The 26,209-nt window shown below is 39.7% G+C and overlaps 1 protein-coding gene across 6 annotated transcripts in view; it reads left to right on the top strand.

Moving 5' to 3' along the window:
* The window catches only part of QTRT2 (queuine tRNA-ribosyltransferase accessory subunit 2), a 32,455-nt gene extending 7,138 nt beyond the window's left edge, over positions 1-25,317 (top strand). The window contains exons 2-9 of one of the 6 annotated variants that reach the window (XR_012431691.1): positions 1,840-2,060; positions 2,834-2,889; positions 4,636-4,712; positions 7,588-7,800; positions 14,022-14,221; positions 17,160-17,311; positions 19,856-20,097; positions 22,909-25,317. Coding sequence is in view for 4 of the 6 variants with exons in the window: in XM_005548105.4 (XP_005548162.1) it covers positions 1,861-2,060; positions 2,834-2,889; positions 4,636-4,712; positions 7,588-7,800; positions 14,022-14,221; positions 17,160-17,311; positions 19,980-20,097; positions 22,909-23,140 (1,248 nt within the window). In the remaining 2 variants the exon portion in view is untranslated. Of the gene's footprint in view, positions 1-1,839; positions 2,061-2,833; positions 2,890-4,635; positions 5,567-7,587; positions 7,801-14,021; positions 14,222-17,159; positions 17,312-19,855; positions 20,098-22,908 lie in introns of those variants that run through there. The other 5 variants (XM_005548105.4, XM_045385471.3, XR_012431692.1 and 2 more) reach the window with 5 other exon arrangements.
* Positions 25,318-26,209: the final 892 nt, after the last annotated feature.

Raw genomic sequence — 26,209 nt, 5'->3', positions numbered from 1 at the left:
ATTAGCTTTTAGTTTTACAGTTTTTTGAAATGAACCTTCTTGTTTTAGCAGTTTTAATGTGTAACAACAGGGTATGTAAAAAAATAGCTTTTATACTATTAAAATATAACCTTTTTTCCTTACCAGTGTCCATTTCTGTGTGTTCTAATGACACTTATTTTTATGTTTCTATCTTTATGATAACTTGAAATAATGGTATTATAGTTACAGAAAATTGACCAGGGTTTCGTCAAACACTTATATTAGTTTTTATAATTTGTGTTTAGCATGAAATATCTTCGTAGACTGTACAGAAAGTAGTTGTTCTTTTTTTTTTTCCAGAAAGTAGTTATTCTAATGGCTAAGATTCTAATGATAGAGATGGCTATTTTAAATTTAAGAATTTATGTCTCCTAAAAAAAAGTAATGTTTTCATTCTTGAATATATTTAACTAATTATGTCTTATTTATTTGGTGACATTTTAACAATGGTTGACTTTCAGAGTGTGGTATGGTATAATGCTTAGAAAATGGGATCTGGCCAGGCACAGTGGCTCATGCCTGTTATCCCAGCACTTTGGGAGGCTAAGGTGGGCGGATCACCTGAGGTCAGGAGTTCGAGACCAGCCTGGCCAACGTGATGAAACCCCATCTCTACTACAAATACAAAAATTAGCTGGGCATGGCAGCACATGCCTGTAGTACCAACTCCTTGGGAGGCTGAGGCAGGAGAATCTCTTGAACCCAGGAAGCAGAGGTTGCAGTGAGCTGAGATCGTGCCACTGCACTCCAGCCTGGGTGACAGAGAGAGAGAGACTCCGTGCCCACAAAAAAAGAAAGAAAAGAAAAGAAAGTGGGATCTAAGGTTGGAGCCTCTCTGATAGCTCATTTATCAACTAATAAAACTGGGCCTGGCCCAGTTTTTAAGAATTCCAGAAGATTTGGTACTTGCTGTAAAGATGTAATGAAGTATTTATAAAATGTTGGTGTATTTGGTAACATTTAGCAGGTGATGTGTGTTCTTATCAAGTTCTGTAGTGCATTTTAAAAGTGGAGCTCAGTATTTTGCTTAACTGAATACAAAATCATTTAGGAGCACCCAACTAATAATTAATAATGTTTTCTGATTTTTTTCCCTGTATATCTATAAAAGTTAGAAAGTATATCTTTATTTTTTTCTTTAAACACATGTTAATCTTTCCCAGTTATAAAAGTAATGACACATTGCTTATGAATCGCGTGTATGCTCCACACAGTTTCTCACTTCTGTTTGGATACCATATAAGAACAAATTGGGAAATAATCCCACCTTGGAGATAATCTGTTTATCTTTTGACATTTATTTTTCCATATATTTTCATAAACACCAGGATGCTGTTTTCTTCACTTAACAGCATTATTAGGAAAACATTGCTATATTGCTTAGCATTCCCTCAGATTGGAGAAAGAAAAAAAATGGATTATATCAGTAATCGGTATGGCCTAAGCAGTGTTACTGTTCTCTGTATACATTTTCAAGGCTGAGAGAGCCTTGGCTTCATGGCATTCTTTCCATGATTAGTCTTTCTAATTCTGTTCTTTCATTTGTTCGGTTTTCATCAGCTCAGACAAAAATTCCATGACTAAATTTAAAATTAGTTGATGCCAATATATTGTTCTGGCACCTTGGAGAAGGTATCTTATTCTCTTTATGTCTTTTCCTATTCACCCATTCCTGATATCTATGAAAATGTTTAGACTGGAAGCAGTAATAAGCATGCTGTCATTCATTTTTCTGAAGATTTTTTTTTTTTTTTGCAAAATGCTTGGCCTTTAGACGTTGTGAAGCTCCTTCTATACTTAATGCTCTTTTCTTGACAGGACCTAGAAGAATCCCTTAGGATGAAGCTGAGTCTTACCAAGGTAGTTAATGGCTGTCGCCTAGGAAAAATAAAAAACCTGGGCAAAACAAGGGACCACACCATGGATATTCCAGGCTGCCTTCTGTACACCAAGACTGGCTCCGCCCCACACCTCACCCATCACACGCTGCGTAATATCCACGGGGTTCCTGCCATGGCTCAGCTTACGCTGTCATCCCTGTAAGTGTTAGAACCGATGATTCAAGTATCAACTCTGGCAGCAGCTTAGTTACCTTAGGTGCAAAAAAGAGAAAAGTTTTTTTTGTTGTTGTTCATATATATGATTTGTTGATTTTCATAATGAAATCAGAGAGAGGTTTCAAATACTATACATTTTCTGGCCCTAATGTGGTAGCCTCAGGCCAGACCTGTATGTTAGATCTGCTTCACCTTTCCTCCAAACCTACAGTCCCATCCTGCCCTATTGCCACTGCTCCCAGGGGTGACAGGTCAGGGGATGCTCTGTGAGAGCTACACCTGGAGTTCAGGAACTGTTATCATTCACCAGCCTCAAAGCGTTTTCTGCTTTTGCACATATACTTGCTAATACTACTTTATGGAAACAGAACTAACGAAGTTAGATCATTTTGTGTAATGTATATACTGACTTTCTACTTAATCGAAAAGCCTACTATATGAGCAATTAACATAATACTCTGCAGTGTTGTGTTAACAACAGAGATTTTAAAGGGGCAAGAGGAGGAAGAAAATTCAAGTATTCTGAAGGAATTGATCTTTGCCAGTTTCACGTCTCATTGAACCACTAGCAAATTGAAGGCTTCATTCTGGCTAATGAACCTAACCTAGTTAGTTAGAACTCTTGAATAATGATGTAATTCAAGACAGCATTTACTATGATGTAACTTATTTGGGTGAGAAGAAGAGGGCTCCAGTTGCACAGAGTATTTACAGAATGATGCATTATTATGTTATGTATTCTGTTTTGCTTACAGAGCAGACCAACATGAAGTCTTGACAGAATATAAAGAAGGAGTTGGAAAGTTTATAGGTAAAAATTAATGAAGTTATTTATATGTGCCTTGTGATGTGTTAATTTGGAGTTTGGAAGTGCTGTTGCCTCTTTGATCTTTCATTCATATATTTATTTATTCATAATTTTAGTAAGTATTTTTTGAACATCTAAGAGCCAGGCATTGGCAAGTCAAGACTGAATAGGGAACAGTTGCTGCTCTCATGGAATTTGGAGCCTAGCTGGGATAAAGATAGAGAATTCTATCTTTAAAATATAAATTTTACTTTGATGTAAAAATTGTGGTGACTGCTTTACAGGATTAGAGATATATATGGATATCATGACAGGCCAGAGGGTGGAGCAGATAACCTGCTCTGGGGTATATGTGCAAGGTGGTGAGAATAAAGAAAGGATTCTTTTTTTTCTTTAAGCCTCCATAAAAACCCAGAGAAAGGATTCTTGAGAGAGAAGATGAGGGGCATTTTAGCTGGGTCAAGGAAGAGTAAAAGTTACCCAGGTTAGGGGTGGGAACCCAGACAGGTGTGGGGCAGACGCTCCAGGCACTGATTATCTGACTCAGCAGTGAGAACTTGCATGGGGCATGCGTGAGCTCTAAAGTAGTCTCATCATGCTTGAATCTCAGACACGCAGGGGAGGATGAAGCGTTTATATACGGCTGTATTCTGATATATTAATAATATCCTCTATTCCAGAAATAGGATTTTATATGCAGATGTATGTATCTTTTTATTAATAGGAAAAGCTTAACAGTGACAGCTAGAACACCAGTTCTTCTGTACACCACTTTCTCCTAAAGCTTTTTCCGATATCTAGGACTCACTTGAATGAAAGTCCTGCTTCCATTGGTTATTCAGTCCTCTGCTTCTGAGGGCAACTGCATCATGTCCTGTTGGTTATCACAAAGCCCTGTATTTTAGGAGAGGAATTTATGGAATATCATTCTCCTTGACCTGAACCCAATTTTAATAACCAGCTTTAAAGTATACAAGCATATAATTAAGTGAAAATAGCTAATGTAAGCTTTCTAGAGATAATTGTAATAATTGAAATTATGGAAAATAAAGTGAAAAGACTACAGAGGTTTTAAACTTGCTTTAATTGTTTTTGTCTTTTTTCAGTGGAATCCTGTTTTATTTTCCATAATGAAAATGTAGGCTAGCATATGATATTTAAGCACATGGTTTACTAAACATTTTTTTGCATTTTTAAAAAAAAGATTGTCTTTTTGACTGAAGAACCTAAGAAACTGTCATCGTGAATCAATGAAACTTACTAAGAATGAGATCCATTTGCAGCATCCTATAACTTCTCTAAACTTCTGCCCCTAGGGACCCATAATATTATTGAGATTTATTATTAGCGAGATCACTTTATGGCCATATCATTTTATCTTTCCAGTAGCTAGTTTCCCTTGGATGGTACCTGGAATAAATATATTTGATAGTAAATTCTTTTGAGTAAAATCAAATGAGATCAACGTGTCACTAAATACTTTCCTTGTATATTGTGCTTTAAGATATATCTTTCCTTTGTAGCAGCTCAGTACCTATTAGACATGAACCTTTATATTTCTTTCTTTAGATTAGTAATCTTTTTATGCATATTGATAGGCCTCCTATAATTCCAAGTTCAGATACCACCTACTGACAGTGTTCAGAGTTGCTTTATTCAGCAGTGTACATTGTGAAGCTGTTACCTGCTATAATACAGTGTCATTGTTGATGTAAGCACTTTCAAGTGTTCTTTTTTGTGTTTATACAGGCATGCCAGAATCACTTTTGTACTGCTCCCTGCACGATCCAGTCAGCCCCTGCCCAGCTGGTTATGTAACAAACAAGGTGTGTTTTCAGAAGGGCATCCAAGGCTGCAGCTTTGTCCCAGGAAGTCAGCCTACTGTGTATCCCTCAGATGTTCAGATCCGACTGTCTGGGATGATCCCTTATACCTTTTTCTTATTTCAATAATTATAGTGGCATGGGATGGGATGGTTTATAAAAGTTAGAGGCTGGACACGGTGGCTCATGCCTATAATCCTAGCACTTTGAGAGGCCAAGGCGGGCGGATCACAAGGTCAGGAGATCGAGACCATCCTGGCTAACACGGTGAAACCGCATCTCTACTAAAAATACAAAAAATTTGCTGGGCATGGTGGCGGGTGCCTGTAGTCCCAGCTACTCAGGAGGCTGAGGCAAGAGAATGGTGTGAACCCGGGAGGTGGAGCTTGCAGTGAGCCGAGATCGCAACACTGCACTCCAGCCTGGGCAACAGAGCACAAGACTCTGTCTCAAAAAAAAAGAAAAGGAGTTAGAATAGGGCTGCCTAAGGATGAGGTTAAGATGAAGAACACCATATGCTCAGCATTTTCATTGTTGCAAAAAAATTTGACGGTAGAGGAGGGTCAAATACATGCCAAAAAAAGAAATTGCTATGATAGGGGAAAACAATAGTCTTTCGGCACCATGCTTTGTTGGATTTTTAACTTCAGGAAGAGTGGGGAAAAGTTGCTGATAAGTATTATTATCACATGTATAACTGTATATTGTAGAACCTCAATGTAATACTGTCTGCTGGGTCTACAGCCAGAGATTTTGTCTAGTGAAGAACAGTATCAAAAGCACCTCATTAAAAGTGTTCAGCTGAGAGGTGGCCTCGTTGGCATTATCCCTGAGGACAGCGTTCTGGCAAGGCTTCGGTGTGTACTGCTGCTTTACAAACGCAAATACTTTTCCTGCACTCACTTTATTAATATCAGCAATATTTAGTAATTGTGCTCCTCAGAACACTATTTTTACTCATTCTCCTGTTTAAGCTTCTATTTATTTTGTAATTTGAATTCTGGAGAAACTACTTTGGCTGGGTATGGTGGCTCACGCCTATAATCCCAGCGCTTTGGTAGGCCAAGGTAGGTGCATGGCTTGAGCTCAGGAGTTCGAGACCAGCCTGTCCAACATGGCAAAACCCCATCTATACTAAAAATACAAAAATTAGCCAGGTGTGGTGGCACACGCCTGTAATCCCAGCTACTTGGGAGGCTGAGGCAAGAGAATCACTTGAACCCGGGAGGCAGATTTGGCAGTGAGCCAAAATCGCACCAGTGCACTGCATTCTAGCCTGGGTGACACAGCAAGACTGTCTCAAAAAAAAAAAAAAGGAAAAGAAAATACTTTGAATTCCATTATCTACCCAAATTATAAGGGAGAGGAATCATTTAAACAGTAATTCTGATGCCTTAGTACAAAATAAAACAACTATATGTTGGCCCTCCATCTATGTCCTTGTTGATCTAAAAAGAGGGATGCTGTACAGTAACCAAGATAGAATTTTTTTTTTCCTTTTTTTTTAACTTTTATTTTTGTTTCGGGGGTACATGTAAACATTATTACATAGGTAAATTTGTGTCACGGGGTTTTGTTGTACAGATTATTTCATCACCGAGGTATTAAGCCTAGTATCCAATAGTTATCTTTTCTCCTTCTCTCCCTCCTTTCACCCTCCACATCCAAGTAGACCCCAGTGTCTCTTCCCTTCTTTGTGTTCATGTGTTCTCATCATTTAGCTCTCACTTATAAGTGAGAACATGTGGTATTTGATTTTCTGTTCCTGCATTAGTTTGCTGAGGACAGTGGCCCCTAGTTCCATCTGTGTTCCTGCAAAAGACATGACCTCATTATTTTTTATGGCTGCATGATATCCCATGGTATATATGTACTGCATTTTCTTTATCCAGTCTGTCATTGATGGACATTTAGGTTAACTGCATGTCTTTGCTATTGTGAATAGTGCTGCAGTGTACATTTGCATGCATGTGTCCTTACGGTGGAATGATTTATATTGCTCTGGGTATATGCCCAGATTACTGGGTTGAATGGTAGTTTTGCTTTTAGCTCAAAGATAGAATGTTACTAATATATGTTCTCGTGAACTAGGAGATTTAAGTCTTTAATTCTATATCTAACTCAGTCTAGTAAACACTAGATATTAAAAATGTATAGGGCCCTAGACTGTGCTTTTGGGATACAAACATGAATTGGGATACTCTAGTCAGACAAATACAGAATGGTGTAATAAGTGCTATCATTTCTATAAAGAAATAAGTACACATTGATGTAAAAGCATAGAGGAGTGAGGGATGGATTATGCCCAGGAAGTTTGGAGATTAATATGTGAACTCAGTGTTTTGATGGACACATAGTATTTTGCCAGGCAAAGAAGTAGAAGTTCCAACACCTAGAAATAATAAATATGTGAGGTGATGGATACTCAAATACTCTGACATGATTATTACACTTGCTCTATATGTAAGGTGTCTCACATGTACCCCATAAAAGTATACAAATATGTATCAATAAAAAAGCGTTCAAAAAAAAAAAAAAAAGAAATATGGGACTGTCAGTCAAAAGGAACAGTGTCATCAAAGTCTGGTGTATTCAGGAACAGCAAGGGTTGGGTAGGGGTGGGGCAGGTAAGACAGGGGAGAACAGAAGATGGTTAGAAAAGTATAACAAATAATTCTTGGGGGCTAGCTCAAAAGTTGTCTTATATGACCATTGAAGGATTCTCTGTAAGCTATAAGATCCTATTAGCCACCATGTCTGGATATTGAATTGTCACCATCTCTGCAGTTGTAAAGAATTATTGCTTTATCATTTTAATTATTTTCTTTTTATTTGCATTTTACTCTGGCTGATTCCTCATCATTTTGCTCCATGGCAGTCTGTGTCTGTGTGGAGTGTTGCAGGACGAATGGAAATGACTGTTTCCAAGTTCATGGCAATTCAGCAGGCCCTTCAGCCAGATTGGTTCCAGTGCCTCTCCGATGGAGAAGTGTCTTGTAAGGAAGCAGCTTCCATAAAAAGGGTCAGAAAGTCTGTTGACCGATCACTTCTTTTCTTGGATAACTGTCTGCGGCTGCAGGAAGAGTCAGAGGTAATTCTGTACCACTAACTACTCCTTTCTCTTGACACTCTTGCCTCCCTTCTGTGACACCACCTTTTCTGTTCCTCCTACTACTGTGCTCCTCACTCTTTGTCTGTTTTACTCTCTATTTTTATTTGCTTTTTGAACCCCAAGTATTATTGTTCTCTAGGATTCTATCTTAGGTTTCTTTTTTCATCCTATTCTGTATGTTATTCCTGGGCAGCCTTCCCTTAGTTTTAATTGCTGAATAATTCTAAAAGTGTATAAACTATCAAGATCATTCTACTTAGCTTCAGAATTACATAATTACTGGGCTATAGGTAGGATATGTCACTAGAATATTCCTCATACTCAGAAGTGACCGGACTCATCATCTTATCTCCACAAGTCTGTTCTTCCTTTTGCTCTTCCTCAATATTTTATCTCCATTTATGGCATCCACCAAGCTCCCCAGCCCAGAAATTTGAGCTTTTCTTTTTCTTTTTTGAGTCTCACTCTGTTGCCCAGGCTGGAGCGTAGTGGCGCGATCTCAACTCACTGCAACCTCTGCCTCCCAGGTTCAAGGGATTCTCCGGCTTCAGCCTCCTGCATAGCTGGTATTGCAGGCATGCACCATCATACCCAGCTAATTTTTGTATTTTTAGTAGAGATGGAGTTTCACCATGTTGGCCAGGCTGGTCTCAAACTTTTGACTTCAGGTGATCCGCCCGCCTCAACCTCCCAAAGTGCTGGGATTACAGGCGTGAGCCACTGTGCCTGGCCAAGAAATTTGAGCTTTTCAAGACTCCTTTTTTCACTCACATTTAATATCCAACTGTTCACTCTTCCTTGATTCCATTTGCCCAAATGTGTCTAGAATCTCCCCCTCCTTATCACCACCTTAAGCCATAAGTGCATCATCTCTTACGTTTGTAATTACCTTTGAATTCTTCTCTCTGCCTCCATTCTCATCTTTATCCAATCCATCTTTCAGCCCTGTTATCCAAAAAATCTTTGTAAAGTACAAACATGAGCTCCTTGCCCACTTCCCTAAAAGAATTTAATGAGTCTCCACTTCAGCTCTTACATGGCATGGACAGTCTGCTGTGATGTGGCCTCTGCCTACTCCTCCAGCTCACTGTGGGCTACTTTCTCCTGTGACTTGCACTCTGGCCTTTCTGAGTTGCTTGGAATTCCTTGAGGCATTAGCTTGTTTCATTCTGTACACAGATTTCCTTCTGGACTGTTTCTGCTTTTCTTATCTCTAGCTATATTCCCTCTTTTGCTTCCACATAGGCTCGTTTCATTCCGTGTATCATTCTTTTTTTTTTTTTTTTTTTTTTGAGACACAGTCTCACTCTGTTGCCCAGGCTAGAGAGCAGTGGGGCAGTTTTGGCTCACTGCAACCTCCACCTCCCAGGTTCAAGCAATTCTCCTGCCTCAGCCTCCCAAGTAGCGGGGGTTACAGGAATGCACCACCATGTCTGGCTAATTTTTGTATCTTTAGCTTATTTTTAGCTGAGACGAGGTTTCACCATGTTGGTCAGACTGATCTTGAACTTCTGATCTCAGGTGATCCACCCGCCTTGGCCTCCCAAAGTGCCACCTTTCATTCTATAGAACTGGTTCCTGATACTTCCAGGGAATTCAATTCATTCTTTGCTACCTCTTTAATTAGTATGTAGCTATATTTTAGCCCCAATCATATTGTATTTCAATGATTTCTTTATGTGTTTGTCTTTATTAAACTGTGGCCTCTTTAAGCTCAATTTCTGTGTGTAATTGGGTATCTTCATCATGCAGCAGAATGCCATCCCTGTCTTATTCACTGGCTCCTCTTATTCTGAATGCCCTTCAATATTGAAGCTCTCCAAGATTCGGCTTTTGGCTTTCTTTTCTTCTCCATATATTACCTGGGTTAGGGATGGCGAATGGGTTTCATCCGACACATAGTAAGCCCTCAGTAAATGTTTGCTCATGGTGAATGGTTATGATGGGGTGAGGAAGATGAAGCTGTAGTGGTAAATCAGGGATACTGACAGCAGAGTTAATTAAGTTGGAAAAGGATTCAGAGAACAGTAGAGATGAGGGAACAGAAGATAGTGATCAAAGGAATTTTAATATCTGAGATCATGTATGTGGATAATCCTGAGCGATGATCACATCCCACTATGGCAAAGCACATTGAGTTTGAAGAACATCATTGTATTGAATTTAGCAATAAAAATACAATTTAGCTAATAAAGTTAATATAAATGAAATAGAGGAAACAGTTATTCTGAATAGAATTCACAGTATATGTAACAGGAGTTTGGTGTGGGGACATTGCTGTGGGTCTGGGCAGTTAGTGTTGGTGGCTTGCTAGTAATTGTTTTGAGCCAGTCATTATCTTTGTAGGACTAGTGATGTTTGGGTAAGTAGAAAGCAGGACAGGGAGTGTGACAAAGATGATTATTAGAAAGGTCAGATGAGCCTCAAGTCCCTCATCTATGTTGTTGCAATCAGCCTCATCATTTCATATTACTTCTGCATATTTGTGGGGTTTTTTTTTTTGTTTTGTTTGTTTTTTTGAGATGGAGTTTTGTTCTTGTCGTCCAGGCTGGAGTGCAGTGGTGCAATCTTGGGTCACTGCAACTTCTGTCTCCCAGGTTCAAGCGATTCCTCCTGCCTCAACTTCCTCCGTAGCTAAGACTACAGGTGCACGCCACCACACCTGGCTAATTTTTGTATTTTTAGTAGAGATGGGGTTTCACTATGTTGGCCAGGCTGGTCTCGAACCCCTGACTTTGTGATTTGCCTCCCAAAGTGCTGGGATTATAGACGTGAGTCACCGCGCCCGGCCTTACTTCTGCATATTTATTGGTCAAATGTGTAGTCCCTTTCCATATCCTTTATTATTGTCTTGACATGATTATTAAATAATGCCCCCCGCATTCTTAAGTGTTCCATTTTAGATAATAAATTATATGATCGTGCTTCTTACACCCAGGAAAGGGAGTTTCCCAAATAGTCATGCTAGTCATGTAAGCAGGCAGGCCTGTGTAACTCTCTGCTTTGTGTATCTGCATACATCTTTTCCCATGATTCCCTCCCTGTCTTATTCACTGGCTCCTCTTATTCTGAATGCCCTTCAATATTGAAGCTCTCCAAGTTTCAATTTTTGGCTTTCTTTTCTTTTCCATATATTACCTGGGTTAGGGATGGCGAATGGGTTTCATCCGAGGTGGTCGGGTGCAGCAAGAAGACAGTCATCTGTTAGTCACATCTGCTGTCAAATCAGGAGTGGAGAGTTGTAGTATCATGGCAGGTGTCTGCCATTCTAGCCTGGGCAATCATGTTTGTATCACTCATGTTTGTATCACCCATACCTTTAGGTTCATTTAGGTTCAGTGGCTGAATTAAGATTGCCATTTGGACATCCTGCTGATTCCTCAAACTCAGAACACGCAGAACGGAGTAATCATCTTGCCTCATCCATTATTTTTCTAGGAGTCCCTGCCTTTTGCTCTTATCACCATCTCCCTGGACTTGCAAAACAGGAGCCGGGAGTCATTTGAGACTTTGTCTTTATCCTCTCCTTGGATGACTAATCAGTCAAGTTATGTTGATCCTACTTCCTGATGAGGTTTCAAGTTTTATCTTTCCTCTTCATCCACACGGCCACTGCCTTAGTCCAGGTCATCTCATCTTTCACCTGGATCATTAAAGTTGTCTGCTATTCCATTCTTCAATCATACTCACCCTTAATTTATTCTTCACACGGCAGCCAAAGTGTTCTTTCTAGAGGAATAGTCTGATTATGTCCCTCCTGCTTAAACTAAGGAGTGAAATTCTCTCTTCACAGTGTTCCAGGCCTCCTCTCTATCCCTTTCTTCTACTGGAGAGCCATTGTTGATTTGTATATTTTCTTGCAAAACTTATTTTTTGCAATTACATACACGTAATTAATACATAGATATACATGGCTGTATTACATGAGTATGATCATATATTCAGCAATTTGCTTGTTTTTCATTTAACAATATCCTGAAACTCTTTTTCTATCGCTGCATATATTGCTATATGTACTGCATTCTTTTTAAACAGCTGCATAGGAAGCCATACTGTGTATATATTATGATTTACATAAGCCTTTCCTCTATGGATACACACGTAAGTTGTTGCCAGTTTTTCATTATTCTAAACATCTTTGTAAATAAACCTTGGCACATGTGAATAAGTATAGGAGAGATTGTTAGACATGGAATTTTAGGATCCATAGATAAAAGCATTGACATTTCTATAAGTGCTGCCCACTTTCCTTCCTAAGAGGTTGAACTGATTTTTCTCTGTGTTTATCAGGGTATGTAAGTGTCATTTCCCTTACAGTTTCACTTCTACTCTGTTGTTATCTGTGTTTTAACCTTTTTGTTATTATATGGGCAAAAATGGTATCTCGTTGTTTCCGATTTTGCATTACCTTACTAACGAGGTTTAGTAGTTCTTCATATGTGTATAGGGCATTCACATTTATTTTTCTGAATTTCATATTTACATATTGTACCTAGATTTCTATGAGGTTATCATTCATTTCTTTAGAGGATTTGTTGGAGCTCATTTTATGCTGTAGATATTTAAATATTCCTCCAAAGAGTAAGAGTAAGTTCTCCTTTGCCTTTGTTGATGGTGTATTTTACTAGAGAAGTTTTACTAATTTTTTTTTTTTTTTTTTTTTTTGAGACAGACCCTTGCCCTGTCATCCAGGCTGGAGTGCAGTGGCCCGATCTTGGCTCAGTGCAAGCTCCTCCTCCTGGGCTCAAGCGATTCTCCCACTTCAGCCTCCCGAGTAGCTGGGACCACAGATGCATGCCACCACATCCGGCTAATTTTCGTATTTTTAGTAGAGATGGGGTTTTGCATTGTTGGCCAGGCTGGTCTTAAACTCCTGACCTCAGATGATCCACCCGCTTTGGCCTCCCAAAGTGCTGGGATTACAGATGTGAGCCGCCATGCCTGGCAAGTTTTTGTACTCAAACTTGTCAACCTTTTCCTGTAAGCTTTAGCTTGTTTAGGAAGGCCTTCCTTACCCCAAGATGGTAAAAATATTCAACATATTCTTCTAAAACTTGTGTAACTATATTTTTTATGTTTAGCTATTAGGTCCATTGAATTTGTGTTGTGAGGATGGTGTGTAGTAGTGGTCTTTATTTTGTTGGTTTGTGAGTGGATAGTCAGTTGTCTCAACAGTTTCTGAGTTCCTAAAGTTATCTCTAGCTAAGAGGCTTGGAGGTAGTCTAAAGCAGGCCTGGATAGTCATTACACAAATTAAAACTCTTCATTTGTCCTTTTCCTCTTGTCCCTGTTTAGTGTACACTTTATTTATTTATTTACATTTTTTTACTGAAACAAGGTCACACTCTGTTACCCTGGATGGAATGCAGTGGCACAGTTTCAGCTTACTGCAACCTTCGCCTCCCGGGCTCAAGCCATCCTCTCACCTCAGCCTCCCGAATAGCTGGGACTACAGGCACAAGCCACCATGCCCAGCTAATTTTGTTTTTTTTATTTTTTGTAGAGACGAGGTCTCCCTGTGTTGCCCAGGCTGGTCTTAAAATCCTGGGCTCGGCCGGGCGTGGTGGCTCAAGCCTGTAATCCCAGCACTTTGGGAGGCCGAGACGGGTGGATCACGAGGTCAGGAGATCGAGACCATCCTGGCTAACACGGTGAAACCCCATCTCTACTAAAAAAATACAAAAAAATTAGCCGGGTGAGGTGGCGGGCGCCTGTAGTCCCAGCTACTCGGGAGGCTGAGGCAGGAGAATGGCGTGAACCTGGGAGGCGGAGCTTGCAGTGAGCTGAGATCCAGCCACTGCACTCCAGCCTGGGCCACAGAGCGAGACTCCGTCTCAAAAAAAAAAAAAATCCTGGGCTCAAATGATCCTCCTACTTCGGCCTCCCAAAGTGCTGGGATTACAGGCTTGAGCCAATGCACCTGATCTAATTTAATCTAAGCCAGAACAAGACTACATATGTTGAATGCATCTTTTTCCTAAGTCTTTTCTTACCTGATGGGTAAAGTATGTTTTTCAAAGTATGTTCCTCAGAGCCCTAAAGGTTCTTAGGGAGAAGGGAGCACCATGCCCCTTAATGCTTCACCTGCAGCAGCTTCACTGAGGTCTCTTCTATACATTGGACTTCCATGTAAGGTTCATTTAAACAAAGGTCTCTGATACTGAAAATGGTTAAAAACATGTCATCCTTTTTTAACTCAGGTTCTTCAGAAGAGTGTGATCATTGGAGTGATTGAAGGTGGAGATGTGATGGAAGAGAGGCTGAGGTCAGCACGAGAGACAGCCAAGCGGCCCGTAGGTGGCTTCCTTCTGGATGGTTTTCAAGGAAATCCAACAACCCTGGAGACCAGACTGTGCTTACTGTCATCAGTCACTGCAGAGCTGCCGGAGGACAAACCAAGGCCAGTTCAGTTAGGACACAGGCTGGCCTCATGGGATGCAGGACAGGAGTGCTGGCTAATTGTATATTACACAGTGTCTGTGCATGGGCATGTTTTTGATGCTTTGATTATGTCCTTTCTGGGCTGAGTCTGCTGAGGCACTGAGGCAGACTGTAAGGGGAGTTTCTGTGGAGGCTGTCCTGGCCTTGATTTCAGAGTGTAGAGTAGAGAATAACTGCCATGTGAATTATGTTATTTGATCCTCCTAAGCGAGAGCAAGTATTATAGTGTTTCCCCTCATTCTTTTGCCAATTACAAATATTGTTGTCTCTTCATTATAACATGGTATGTGGAGACCAAGTATAAAGTCATTTGGAACTCTGATTTAAACTGAGGAAAGTTGAGGACAGATATGGGATGATTAGTGGGATGAAGATGAGTTCCACCAACAAGAACTTAAGAAGCTCTTAGATTTGAGGCTGGTAGTGAGTGGTGTCAATTTTTGAAATTAAGGGGACTGACAACCCTAGTAGGATTGGTTCTTACATTTCCATAAATTGCAGAATTCACCTTGTGCTGGTAAGAAAAGATGATCTGCAAGATTTGAAGCTACAAATTCTGAGTTTCTGAATGCAGCTGATGTCGTATTAGGCTACCCACATTTTTTTTAATGGTTTGTTATCTCAATGTGAATATTCATGCTTTTTTCCTGCATGTATATTAAGAAGTTTGGTTGTGGTGTGCTGCTCTACACTCCTTTAGTTGGATAGTATATAATATATGTAATTTTACTACTTTTTTTTTTGAGACGGAGTTTTGCTCTTGTTGCCCAGGCTGGAGTGCAATGGCATGATCTTGGCTCACTGCAACCTCTGCCTCCTGGGTTCAAGTGATTCTTCTGCCTCAGCCTCCCAAGTAGCTGGGATTACAGGCATACACCACCACACCTGGCTAATTTTGTATTTTTAGTAGAGACAGGGTTTCTCCTTGTTGTCACGCTGGTCTCGAATTCCCGACCTCAGGTGATCCGCCCGCCTTGACCTCCCAAAGTGCTGGGATTACAGGCGTGATTTTACTACCTTTTTAAAGATCCAGGTACAGCTTAGAGGAAAGCACATGAATCATACATACAGCTCAATTAATTTTCACATGTCTACACTTGTGTAAACACTACCCAGAACGAGGTATTTCCATCACCTCAGCCAACCTTTGACCCCCAATTTTACCTAGTTCTTTTGTGTTCATTGCTCCCTCTCCTGTACTTGTTTCACTCTGGTGCATATAACAGTTCAGCACTAGTATTTCTAGACATTTTCTGGACTTCTTCCTGTTAAGTGCTCGCAGATGTCTGTTACTGAATTTGAAAGCTGGATTGTTTTTCTTTCTATCAGTGTGTAGAAATGCCAGCTTCAGTTGGATAGGAGTTCGAAAATATTACATTACTTGAAGGAAACTGTAGTCAAGAAAACCAGCATATATTTAAGAGTTCTGCTTATTTAATATTACATGAGGCTTTTCTTTGCATTTCTGTGCCAGTTCATAGAAAGGGGCTATAGGTAGAAAAACAAACATAAAAAAGAGCAGCAGCCAGCCAGTCAGCCGTGATTTAGTGCATCTCCACATCTGTTTTCATGGAGTGGCAAAACCTAGCTGAGTGCCATTAATAGTCTTAGAATGCCTTACCTATTACAGGTTGAGTATCCTTTATCCAAAATGCTAGGGACCAGAAGTGCTTGAGATTTTGGATTTTTTCAGATCTTGGAATATTTGCAAGGTACATACTGGTTGGGCACCCCTAATTTGAAAGTCCAAAATCCAAAACTCTCTGGTGAGCATTTCCTTTCAGTGTCATGTTGGCGCTCAAAAAGTTTCCGATTTGGGAGCATTTTGGATTTCAGATTTTCGGATTAAGGATGCTAAACCTGTACCTTGGAAAACACCATCTCATTCCACAGTGCAGACTTTTTATTAATGGAGAAAATATAAAGAAAGCCAACTAGATTCTTAGATCCTATGGCCAGAGGTGAAATCCTGACAGCGAGAGTTGCTTTATAAATTAACTTGTGAGGGATATAGTAGAGTAAAATGTCTTTATTGTACCAATTATGAAAAATTATAGGCAAAATACAGTTAAAACAAGCACAATATTTCAGCAAAAAATAAAGCACACAGCTTTGCACTCCTAAAAATTCTATATAGTGAACAGGCTATAAAGTTTAGTTTATCACTAGGGAGGTTGTTCAGAAAGGATGATAGTTGAAGGGAAACTAACCTAACCTTCTTTGAACTTCTCTCTGAGATCAGAAACTATACTATGGGCCGGGTGCAGTGGCTCACACCTGTAATCCCAGCACTTTGGGAGGCCAAGGTGGGCGGATCACCTGAGGTCAGGAGTTCGAGACCAGCCTGGCCAACATGGTGAAACCCCATCTCTACTAAAAATACAAAAATTGGCTAGGTATGGTGGCAGGTGCCTGTAATCCCAGCTACTAGGGAGGCTGAGGCAGGAGAATTGCTCCTGGGAGGCAGAGGTTTCAGTGAGCTGAGATTGTGCCATTGCATTCAGCCTGGGCAACAAGAGTGAGAATCCCTCTCAAAAGAAAAAAGAAACTATACTATGTGCTTTCTCAAATATCTCATTAATTCTCGGAACGATTCTGTGGGGGTATATATTATTTGCTCTTGTTTTTAAGATTAGAAAACTAAAACTCAGAGAAGTTAAGTAATCTTTCCAAAGTGACACAGCAAATACATAAATGACAGAGCTAGTATTCAAGCCCCAGTTTTTCTGGCTCCAAAGCCAAACTACATGTTTCTGTCTACTGCCTGCCGCTCTAACCGTGATTGGTGTTTTTCATTATTATTATTTTTTTTTTTGGTGCCTTGTCCATTAAAAGGACTTTCTGATTTCCTTCCTTGCATCGTCCTCATGTCACTGTTCTTATTGTTACTTTTACAGGCTCATATCTGGTATTGGTCGGCCAGATGAGGTGCTCAAGTGTATTGAAAGAGGAGTGGACTTATTTGAGAGTTTTTTCCCTTATCAAGTAACAGAGCGGGGAGGTGCCCTGACTTTCAGTTTTGATTACCAGCTGAATCCCGAAGAGATACGTAAGTCTTTTGAAGTTTATCTCTTATCCTTAAGTTTCTTCCATTTCCTATTAATTTTTGGCTTGAGTCACAAGACAGAAATATGTATATATAAAGCCAGTGTTTTAAAAAACTACATCTTTGTTTCTTATCTGTGTGCCCTGGCATGTTGGCACACAAATCCAGGTACTTAATACTATACATGTTGCTCATCAATATTAGGATGTGATTTTATAGTGAACAGAACCAAGAAAAACAAAACCTCCTCTGTTAACAACCTGAAAAAAGAACATTCAGAGTGAATTGTGATGAAAATCATAAGAAAACCTTTGAACTGCTTGGTTAAAGTTAACTTATTTTCTCACAAAAGAGTTTTTGTCTTTTCTTTGCAAACCTTATACTATTAAAATACAGGGAGACTCATGATCCTCTGATCCTAGTGTTACTTCTTGCATTTTGGTGGTTTTTCTTTTATTTATTTATTTTTTTTAATACGCCAGGCTTTGAAAGCTGTTTTCCTCTGCTAATGTTGCTTTGAAGGACTGCCATTTTCTTTTATTCTTTAGTTTTCCAGAAGTTAAGAAAGTCAGTTTCAGATTCTAACACTTAACTGGAGGTACAAAAGGAGCTGGGATATCGACTTTGGGCTAGAGTTGCTTGAAGTGGGTTTTCAGGAGAGTGTCTCCGTGTGGTCTTCCCTCTGACCTTGAGAAATGGCCTTTCCTTTCCTTTTCCTGCCGTCTTTGGAACTTTTCCTTAACCACGTCAACCTTAAATTTTAAATAGGACCCAAAACTTCCTTAAAAGTTCATTTTTATTCCTCACGGGTAACTAAATTTCATTCAGATGTTATACTTTTATGAAGCAGCTTAACCATTAATCTAAATAGAATTATTCTGGAAACAAAATAAATCAAGTTGATCAAATTCTTAAATATATAGGAGATCAATTTTACTGTCCTTTTAGACAGACCAGAACATAATGTATGTGGCTAGGTATACCATTAACACTATAAATTTTCACATCTGCATTTACAAACTGAATTATTTCCACCAGAATAGAGGTAACTGTTAGTCATTCAGTACCAGGAATATGCAAAGCTCTAAAAAGAACCTGATTTGACTTCTCTGTAATGAACAAGGTCATTTTTGGCCAGAGAAAGCCAAGTTTCTTCATGATTAGGAAAAAGAAAATAGTTTGAATGTTTAAACAAAGTATTGTTAACTGTGTGTGTGTGGTAAATTAAAGTACTTTGCCACTTACATACTGAGAATTCCAAAGAAATTACTTGACACCAGTTCTCCCAAATGACAAGAGTTTTCCAAAATGTCAGAGCTTAAAAAAATTTTTTTCAGAAATAGGGTCTCACTCTGTTGCCCAGGCTGGAGTGCAGTGGTGTGATTATGGCTCGCTACAGCCTCGAACTCCTGAAAAAAGAACATTCAGAGTGAATTGTGATGGAAATTATAAGAAAACCTTTGAACTGCTTGGTAAAGTTTAATTTGTTTAACTTTAATGGGCACAAGCCATCCTCCCACCTCAGCCTCCCGAGTACTAGGAGGTGCATGCCACCTTGTAGGCTGGGACTACAGGTGCATGCCACCATGCTTGGCCAATTTTTAAATTTTTGCAGAGACAGGGTCTTGCTGTGTTGCCCAGGCTGGTTGTGCACTCCTGACCTCAGGCGACCCTCCCGCCTGAGCCTCCCAAGGTGCTGGGATTACAGGTATGAGACACTGCAGCCAGCTGAAGGCTTCGTTATGGTTTCCCACATCAGCATGCAAATTTATGAGAACAAAATTATGACAGCTCTGTGCCCAGTGCTCAGGTTGCTTCTCTCATTCCTTTGACCTTGATAAAATTACCCTCCTAAGACCACCTGTCCTTCTCCGGGGACCAACACTGAGATTTGTTATCATTTGTTCCCAAAATACTCCTTAACTACTTGTCCCTGTTTCAGGCAGTTGGCTTTTTGTAGAGTAGCTGGTGTTTCTTTTGCAGTGCAAGGAATGTTTCTTCTTAAAGCAGGAAGTTGAAGGGAACAATTCAGGTTGCCATTTAATTCTGGATAGTCTGGGTTCCCCAGAGGGCCAGAGTCTCCACATAGAATACATACATTAAAACCATGTTCTACTTCAATCTATTTGGAATATAGGTAATTCGAAGCCCAATTTATTTGCATGTACATTGTGATAAGGGATAGTGATAACCCCACCACACACACACACACACAACCAACTGTTAACTTTTGTTGGTTTATTTATTTATTATTAAATAGAGATGGGGTCTTGCTATGTTGCCCAGGCTGGTCATGTACTCCTGACCTCACGCAATCCTCCTGCCTTAGCCTCCCAAAGTTTTGGGATTACAGGCATGAGCCATCACGCCTGGCCACCAACCATTTTTTAAATTATTTCTTGATGGTAAGATTGTATGTTATATATTTGTAACTATAATTTGCTTAAATATTATTGAATCTCTAAATCGTTTTGGTATTGTAGATAAGAGGACAGTGACCGTCTTGGAGCATATTGCTGTTTTTCATTTCTTGTGTGATTTCCTTAGGATAAATTCTCAGGAGTGAAATTACAGAGTCAAAGATCATGTAATAATAACTAAAATAAAGTGCTTCCAGTGGCCACTTCTTATCTGATCATCATTCAAGGCTTTTTATTGGTTTGTCCTTCAGTATTACAACAAAATGGAACACAAGAAGAAATAAAATGTGTGGATCAAATAAAGAAAATGGAAATAACTGGTTGCAACCAAGAAATAACATCATTTGAAATTAATCTGAAGGAAAAAATGTAAGAAATTTTTAAAGGTTTAGATTTTACTTTCTGATTTCTGAATTTTAGTCTGTTTTAAAAGTTTATGGGACTATTCTCAATTTATGATTTCATAAAATATTAATAGTTGGGTATTATTTAGACCTTCTCAAATTCAGTTTCAAAAAATCTCTTTATTTTCTGCAGATGAATTTGTAGACTTTGTCTTGTCAGAAGACTAGAGCCAGGTAATGATTGCTTTAGAAAAGCTGACAGAAAGATTAGACCAAATCCATTGTTTGCTGTCTTTTATTCCTTTAGAGCATAATAAGGATTTCAAGATAAAACACAACAAACTTTTAAATTGTAGGGTGCCTAACATCTTTGTTAGATACAGGCTATAAATCTTACATAAAATATTTATCTCTATAAAGAACAAATTAAGATACAGATTGAATTGAATATCCCTTCTTCAAAATGCTTGGAACCAGAAGTGTTTCAGATTTCTTTGATTTATTGTTGTTGTTGTTGTTTTATTTTAGAACATTTGCATTATACTTACCTGGCTGAGCATCCGTCATCTGAAATCTGAAATACTCCAATGAGCAGTTCCTTTGAGCATCATGTTAGTGCTCAAAAAGTTCTGAATTTTGGAGCATTTCCCTTTTTAGATTTTCAGATTAGGGATACTGAACCTGTGTCTTGTAATTTTTGTATTTGGTCAAAAGTGGTAATCATCAGTGAACCAGTGAGTGATTTTTCTTTGAGTCTGATGCACTCACTTTAGTACTAGGGTGGGTTTTTTGTCTTATGTAAAGGGAAATCCTATGGCTTGTGACTTATTTATATCTATCTAGTGATAGTACAGACTTGAGAGTTCATGAAAGAATGTGAAAATCCTTGTTCTTACTCATATTCTGTTGGGACTTCTTTAATTGTAGGTCAGAAATGGTAATGTCTACCACATTTGACTTCTTAAAAAATAACCAAGGAGATAGATTTGCTTTTGTCTTTCTTTTCTTTTATCCTTTTTTTTTTTTTCTGTCATCCACTGACTCTCAAATGATTTATTTATGTTTTTAAATTTTTAGGGTAATATAAATGGTTACTACTAAAATTCCCTTCATGTTATAGATTTAATTGGAAATTATACTATTATTATTGGCACTAGACTTTCAGTTTTTGTGATTTGTAGACAAATTCTAGCACTGCTCTTGACTGTGTGACTTTGGTCTGGTCAATTCACTTTTTTTTTTTTTTTTTTGCAACAGTCTCGCGCTGTTGCCTAGGCCAGAGTGCAGTGGCATGATCTTGGCTCACTACAACCTCCGCCTCCTGGGTTCAGGCGATTCTCCTGCCTCAGCCTTCCAAGTAGCTGGTATTACAGGCATGCACCACCATGCCTGGCTAATTTTTGTATTTTCAGTAGAGACAGGGTTTCACCATGTTGGCCAGGCTGGGCTTGAACTCCTGACCTCAATCTACTTATTTTTAATAGTTGATTAAAGGTAACACCTGACCAGGCATGGTAGCTCACATCTGTAATCCCAGCACTTTTGGGAGGCTGAGGATGGAGGATCACTTGAGCCCAGGAGTTCAAGACCAGCCTGAACAACATAGCAAAACCTTTTCTCTAAAACAGATTATCTGGGCGTGGTGGGAGGCTGAGATGCAAGGTTGCTTGAACCCAGGAGTCCGAGACTGCAGTGTGCTATGATTATACCACTGCACTCCAGCCTGGGTGACAGAGCAAGACCCTGTCTCAAAAAAAAAAAAGTTAACATCTATGCAGTGCCTAGGCTTAGTACGTGCCCAGCAGTGTTCAAGTTCTTTCACTGTACTAATTCATTTCATCTTTGTAACAACTGTCTGAGATAGGCACTGTTATTACCTTTGGTTCATGGATGAGAAATAAGTCACAGAGAGTTGTTAAGTGACTGTGACTTGCCCAAGTGAGTTGTGAAGCCAGGAATCAAGTTCATGCAGGGTAGCTCCAGGCCCTCCCTCTCAACCCCCATAGTAATCTTCTTCTGTAGAATGACAATAAAAATGGTTATCTCTAAGAATGAATGTGAAGGTTAAATGAGACAATATATGTGAAAGCGTTTGGTAAACTGCAAAAAGCTGTGTAAGTAGAAGTCTACCATGTCTTTTGATAATAATTCTGGTGGTAAGTGGGAAAGAAGTGTCACTCACTTCTCTCCTAAGTGTCAAACACTTACATGTGTTTCCTAACATTATGTGCCTTTACAATGTGATTAGTAGTAGTCAACATGAGTGAGCGACCACATGAATTTATTCTGATGCTCCTTCGTAACCCCAGACTCGGAGTTTGCATCAGTCAGAGAAAACCTCCAGGGTCTCCCTGACTCATTGTGTTCTTTGTTAACTTTTTTTTTCTTTTTTGGGACGGAGTCTCGATCTGTTGTCCAGGCTGGAGTGCAATGGTGTGATCTCAGCTCACCACCTCTGCCTTCCGGGTTCAAGTGATTCTCCTGCCTCAGCCTCCCGAGTAGCTGGGACTACAGACACGCACCACCATGCCTGGCTAATTTTTGTATTTTTAGTAGAGATGGGGTTTCGCCATATTGGCCAGGCTGGTCTTGAACTCCTGACCTCGTGATCCGCCTGTCCCGGCCTCCCGAAATGCTGGGATTACAGGAGTGAGCCACCGCATCCAGCTCTTTGTTCACTTTTAACCTTATTGCCATTTTAAGCAGGTGCACAGCACTGAACATTTGCTGGTGATGTTATTAACCACTGGTAACTTTACCAGCAGAATAGATAGCTGAGGTTGTGGATTTCTTGTGTTCCGTACTTTCTGGAATGTCACTGTGACTTCTGTCTTAGGTACCAGGAGGACTTTAACCCGCTGGTGAGAGGATGTTCCTGTTACTGCTGTAAGAATCACACTCGGGCATACATCCACCATCTGCTGGTGACCAATGAGCTGCTGGCCGGAGTCCTGCTTATGATGCACAACTTTGAACACTACTTTGGGTTTTTCCATTCCATCCGGGAGGCACTAAAAAATGACAAACTGGCACAGCTGAAAGAGCTCATCCACAGGCAAGCATCTTGAGATCTTGCAAATACAAGTCTCACTCTTCACACTGAGCCTGTATCAGTGTTGTAAGATGGGAAGACATGAAGAAGAAATAATCTGAGCCTTAGTTGTTTATATTTTGATATAAGGTCTGCTAAAGTAAAGAATATTTGTACCAAACTGCCCACATGAGGGTGAAGAGATTTCTTCTAAAGACTTAAATGACCTGGATTGAACAGAGAGAATTGAACTGTGACCTTTTAAACTTCTAGACTAATTCTTTTAGTTGATAGAGATTCATTTAGTCAAAGACAAAAGCTTTAGCTGTGAGGGCACCACCTTGAAGTGGGAGTGACAAGATTCTGAGGGACCAGTGAATGGGATGGAGGCTTGAAGGGAAATGGTATGAGACGCATGGCCTCTGGACATATGCCTGTTGATTTGAGAAGAAATCTGGCTTGTTTGAGGGTTTCCTTTAGTTCACCTTCATACTCTCAGGAGACTCTTTTGGATACTTTTGTCTTCTACCCTGCCCTGGCAGTGCAGCCAATCAGAAATGACTCTTGTGACTTAACCGGGCTCGGATATCCCTGGAATGTGGGGCGGGCTTGAACATTGCTCCTGTGATCATCTGTCCCAGGTCACACTCCTCCATTTGACCACATGGCCTATTTGTAGCTTCTTTTTAGAGCCAATGTAATTGCCTGTTAGGAGCCAAAAGTTTGCCCAGCTGCTTTCATCTGGTTGTGCAGATCCATTGTGATCTGCCTTCCAGGCTCATTAATAGTCTAACTACGTAATAACTGAAGCCCTATCTCTTGTGAAGATTCATTCTCAATGTGTTCACTTAGACAGAGCCCCGCCTGGCCTAACGATTAGAAGATAGTCTCCATCCTCTTCAGATATGACTCCTGGGCAATTCACTTAACTTCTCCATGGCTGTTTCCTGCTGAATAAATAGGGACAGGCATAATGGATAGGAATGAATGAACTTTTAAGATACTGTCTAGCTCTAAAATTTGAAGAACAAAAAGTTTTAGATTAGAGTCATAACCTTAATAGCCCTAATTGTCATCCTGGGAGACAGGCAACAGTAGGGATATCTGAGAGCCTAAAGAGAGGTTTGGCCTGTGGGTTTTTAAACGGTTATTGAATTGGTATCAGGAGATCCTGAGGCTGGTAGGGGAAGGTGATTCTTTCTAAGTTATCTCTATGTTTTTCAAGTTTTCTTTAAGGAATACACATACACCCACATGCACACACCATAGTTTTTATACAAACAGCAATAACAAAACCAAAAAGATGCCCCTTTTTTTTGTAGGGGTAAGAAATACATTTGTTTTATACTTCTGTGCTATATTTTGCTGTTCAAAATTTAGTGGGCATTACTCAATATTGTTTCTAATTATTTTGTGTCTGCTGTATGTTTTATTTGTTGGGAGCCCATTATATTAGGCCGTTCTTGGATTGCTATAAAGAAATACCTGAGACTGGGTAATCTGTAAAGAAAAGAGGTTTAATTGGTTCACAGCTCTGCAGGCTTTATAGGAAGCATGGTACTGGCATCTGCTTGGTTTCTGGGGAGGCCTCAGGAAGCTTACAATCATGGCAGAATGTGAAGGGGGAGCAGGCACATCACATGACAAAAGCAGGAACAAGACTCAGAGCAAGAAGTCACTTATCAGCAAGGGGATGGCCCAAGCCATTCATCAGGGATCCACCTTTGTGCTCCAAACACCTCCCACCAGGCCCCACCTCCAGCATTGGGGATTACATTTCAACCTGAGATTTGGGCTGGGACAAATAGTCAAATTATATTACCCATCTATATGGTTTTCTTTTTCGTAGTATGGGAACGTCTATGAATAAATTCATGGGCATCCTCATAACTCTTCCATGAATGGCAAGGGGTACTTACGGAAAACAGTTTTCCAAGGATCTGATTGTTTTGAAACGTGTTAGATTGGACTTGTTCAAATGTTCATATTTTTGTTCAATGCTAAATGCATCGTTAGGGGAGTAGTGGTAAATATTCCGGAATCCATATGAAATTCATGAGTTTATTTATGTCCAAAACACTGAAAACTGTGTCCAATATTGTTCAGTTTCCTGGGTCTTTTTCTTATTAGCACGTTTAAGAAAAATATTCCTTTCCTTTATTGTAGCAAATCTGTTAAAGGCAATAGCAAATAAAACATTTTTAATTTAAAAAATGTACTGTGTTTGGCTTTCTGTAAATGTAGTAAGTCTGTTAAACAAAATATTAAATTTCTGTAATACCAGAAATGTTCTAGAGATTTCTCATTGGAAGAAAAAAATGTTTATCTGTGTTCATTGTTTTGAGAACATCTATGATAAATGTAAAATCCAAAAAGGAGCTATTCAATTATATACATTATGAATATTCCCTTATCTATCTGTATTAGTCTGTTCTTGTGTTTCTATAAAGAAATACCAGAGGCTGGGTAATTTATAAGGGAAAGAGGTTTATTTGGCTCACAGTTCTACAGGCTGTACAGGAAGCATGGCGCCAGCATCTGCTCCTGGTGAGGGCTTCAGGAAACTTACAATTGGGGTAGAAGGCAAAGGGGAAGCTGGTGTGTCACATGGTGGGAGAATGGGGAGATCCCAGACTCAAACAACCAGATCTCATGTGAACTGAGGGAGATTGCAGTCATCACCAAGGAGATGGTGTTAAGCCATTCATGAGGGATGTACCCAGATACCTCCCACCCGGCCCCACCTTCAACACTGGGGATTACATTTCACCATGAGATTTGGAGGGGACAAACATCCAAGCCATATCACTTCCCTCTTTAAGTTATATAATTACGAGCCTTAGGGCCGTGCTAGCACATAATAAAAATAATAATCACAATCTATGGAGTATCTTAAATGTGCCAGGCATCTTGGTAAATGCTTTTCATATATAACTATTGACTCTTAGAGCATGGCTGTGAGGTGTTGCTATTGTCCTATGGGCTACATGTGCTAGTGCTAGTTACTCCCTACTGGAAAAGCTGAAGCCAACTATTTAAGAACTGAATTTTAAGAGAGTTGAATAGCCTGCCTGAGTGCCCACCAGATATTTCGGGAAAGTTAAAT

Source organism: Macaca fascicularis, chromosome 2, assembly GCF_037993035.2.
Source record: "Macaca fascicularis isolate 582-1 chromosome 2, T2T-MFA8v1.1".
Taxonomy (NCBI): Eukaryota; Metazoa; Chordata; class Mammalia; order Primates; family Cercopithecidae; genus Macaca; species Macaca fascicularis.
This window is presented reverse-complemented; position numbering and strand designations above follow the sequence as displayed.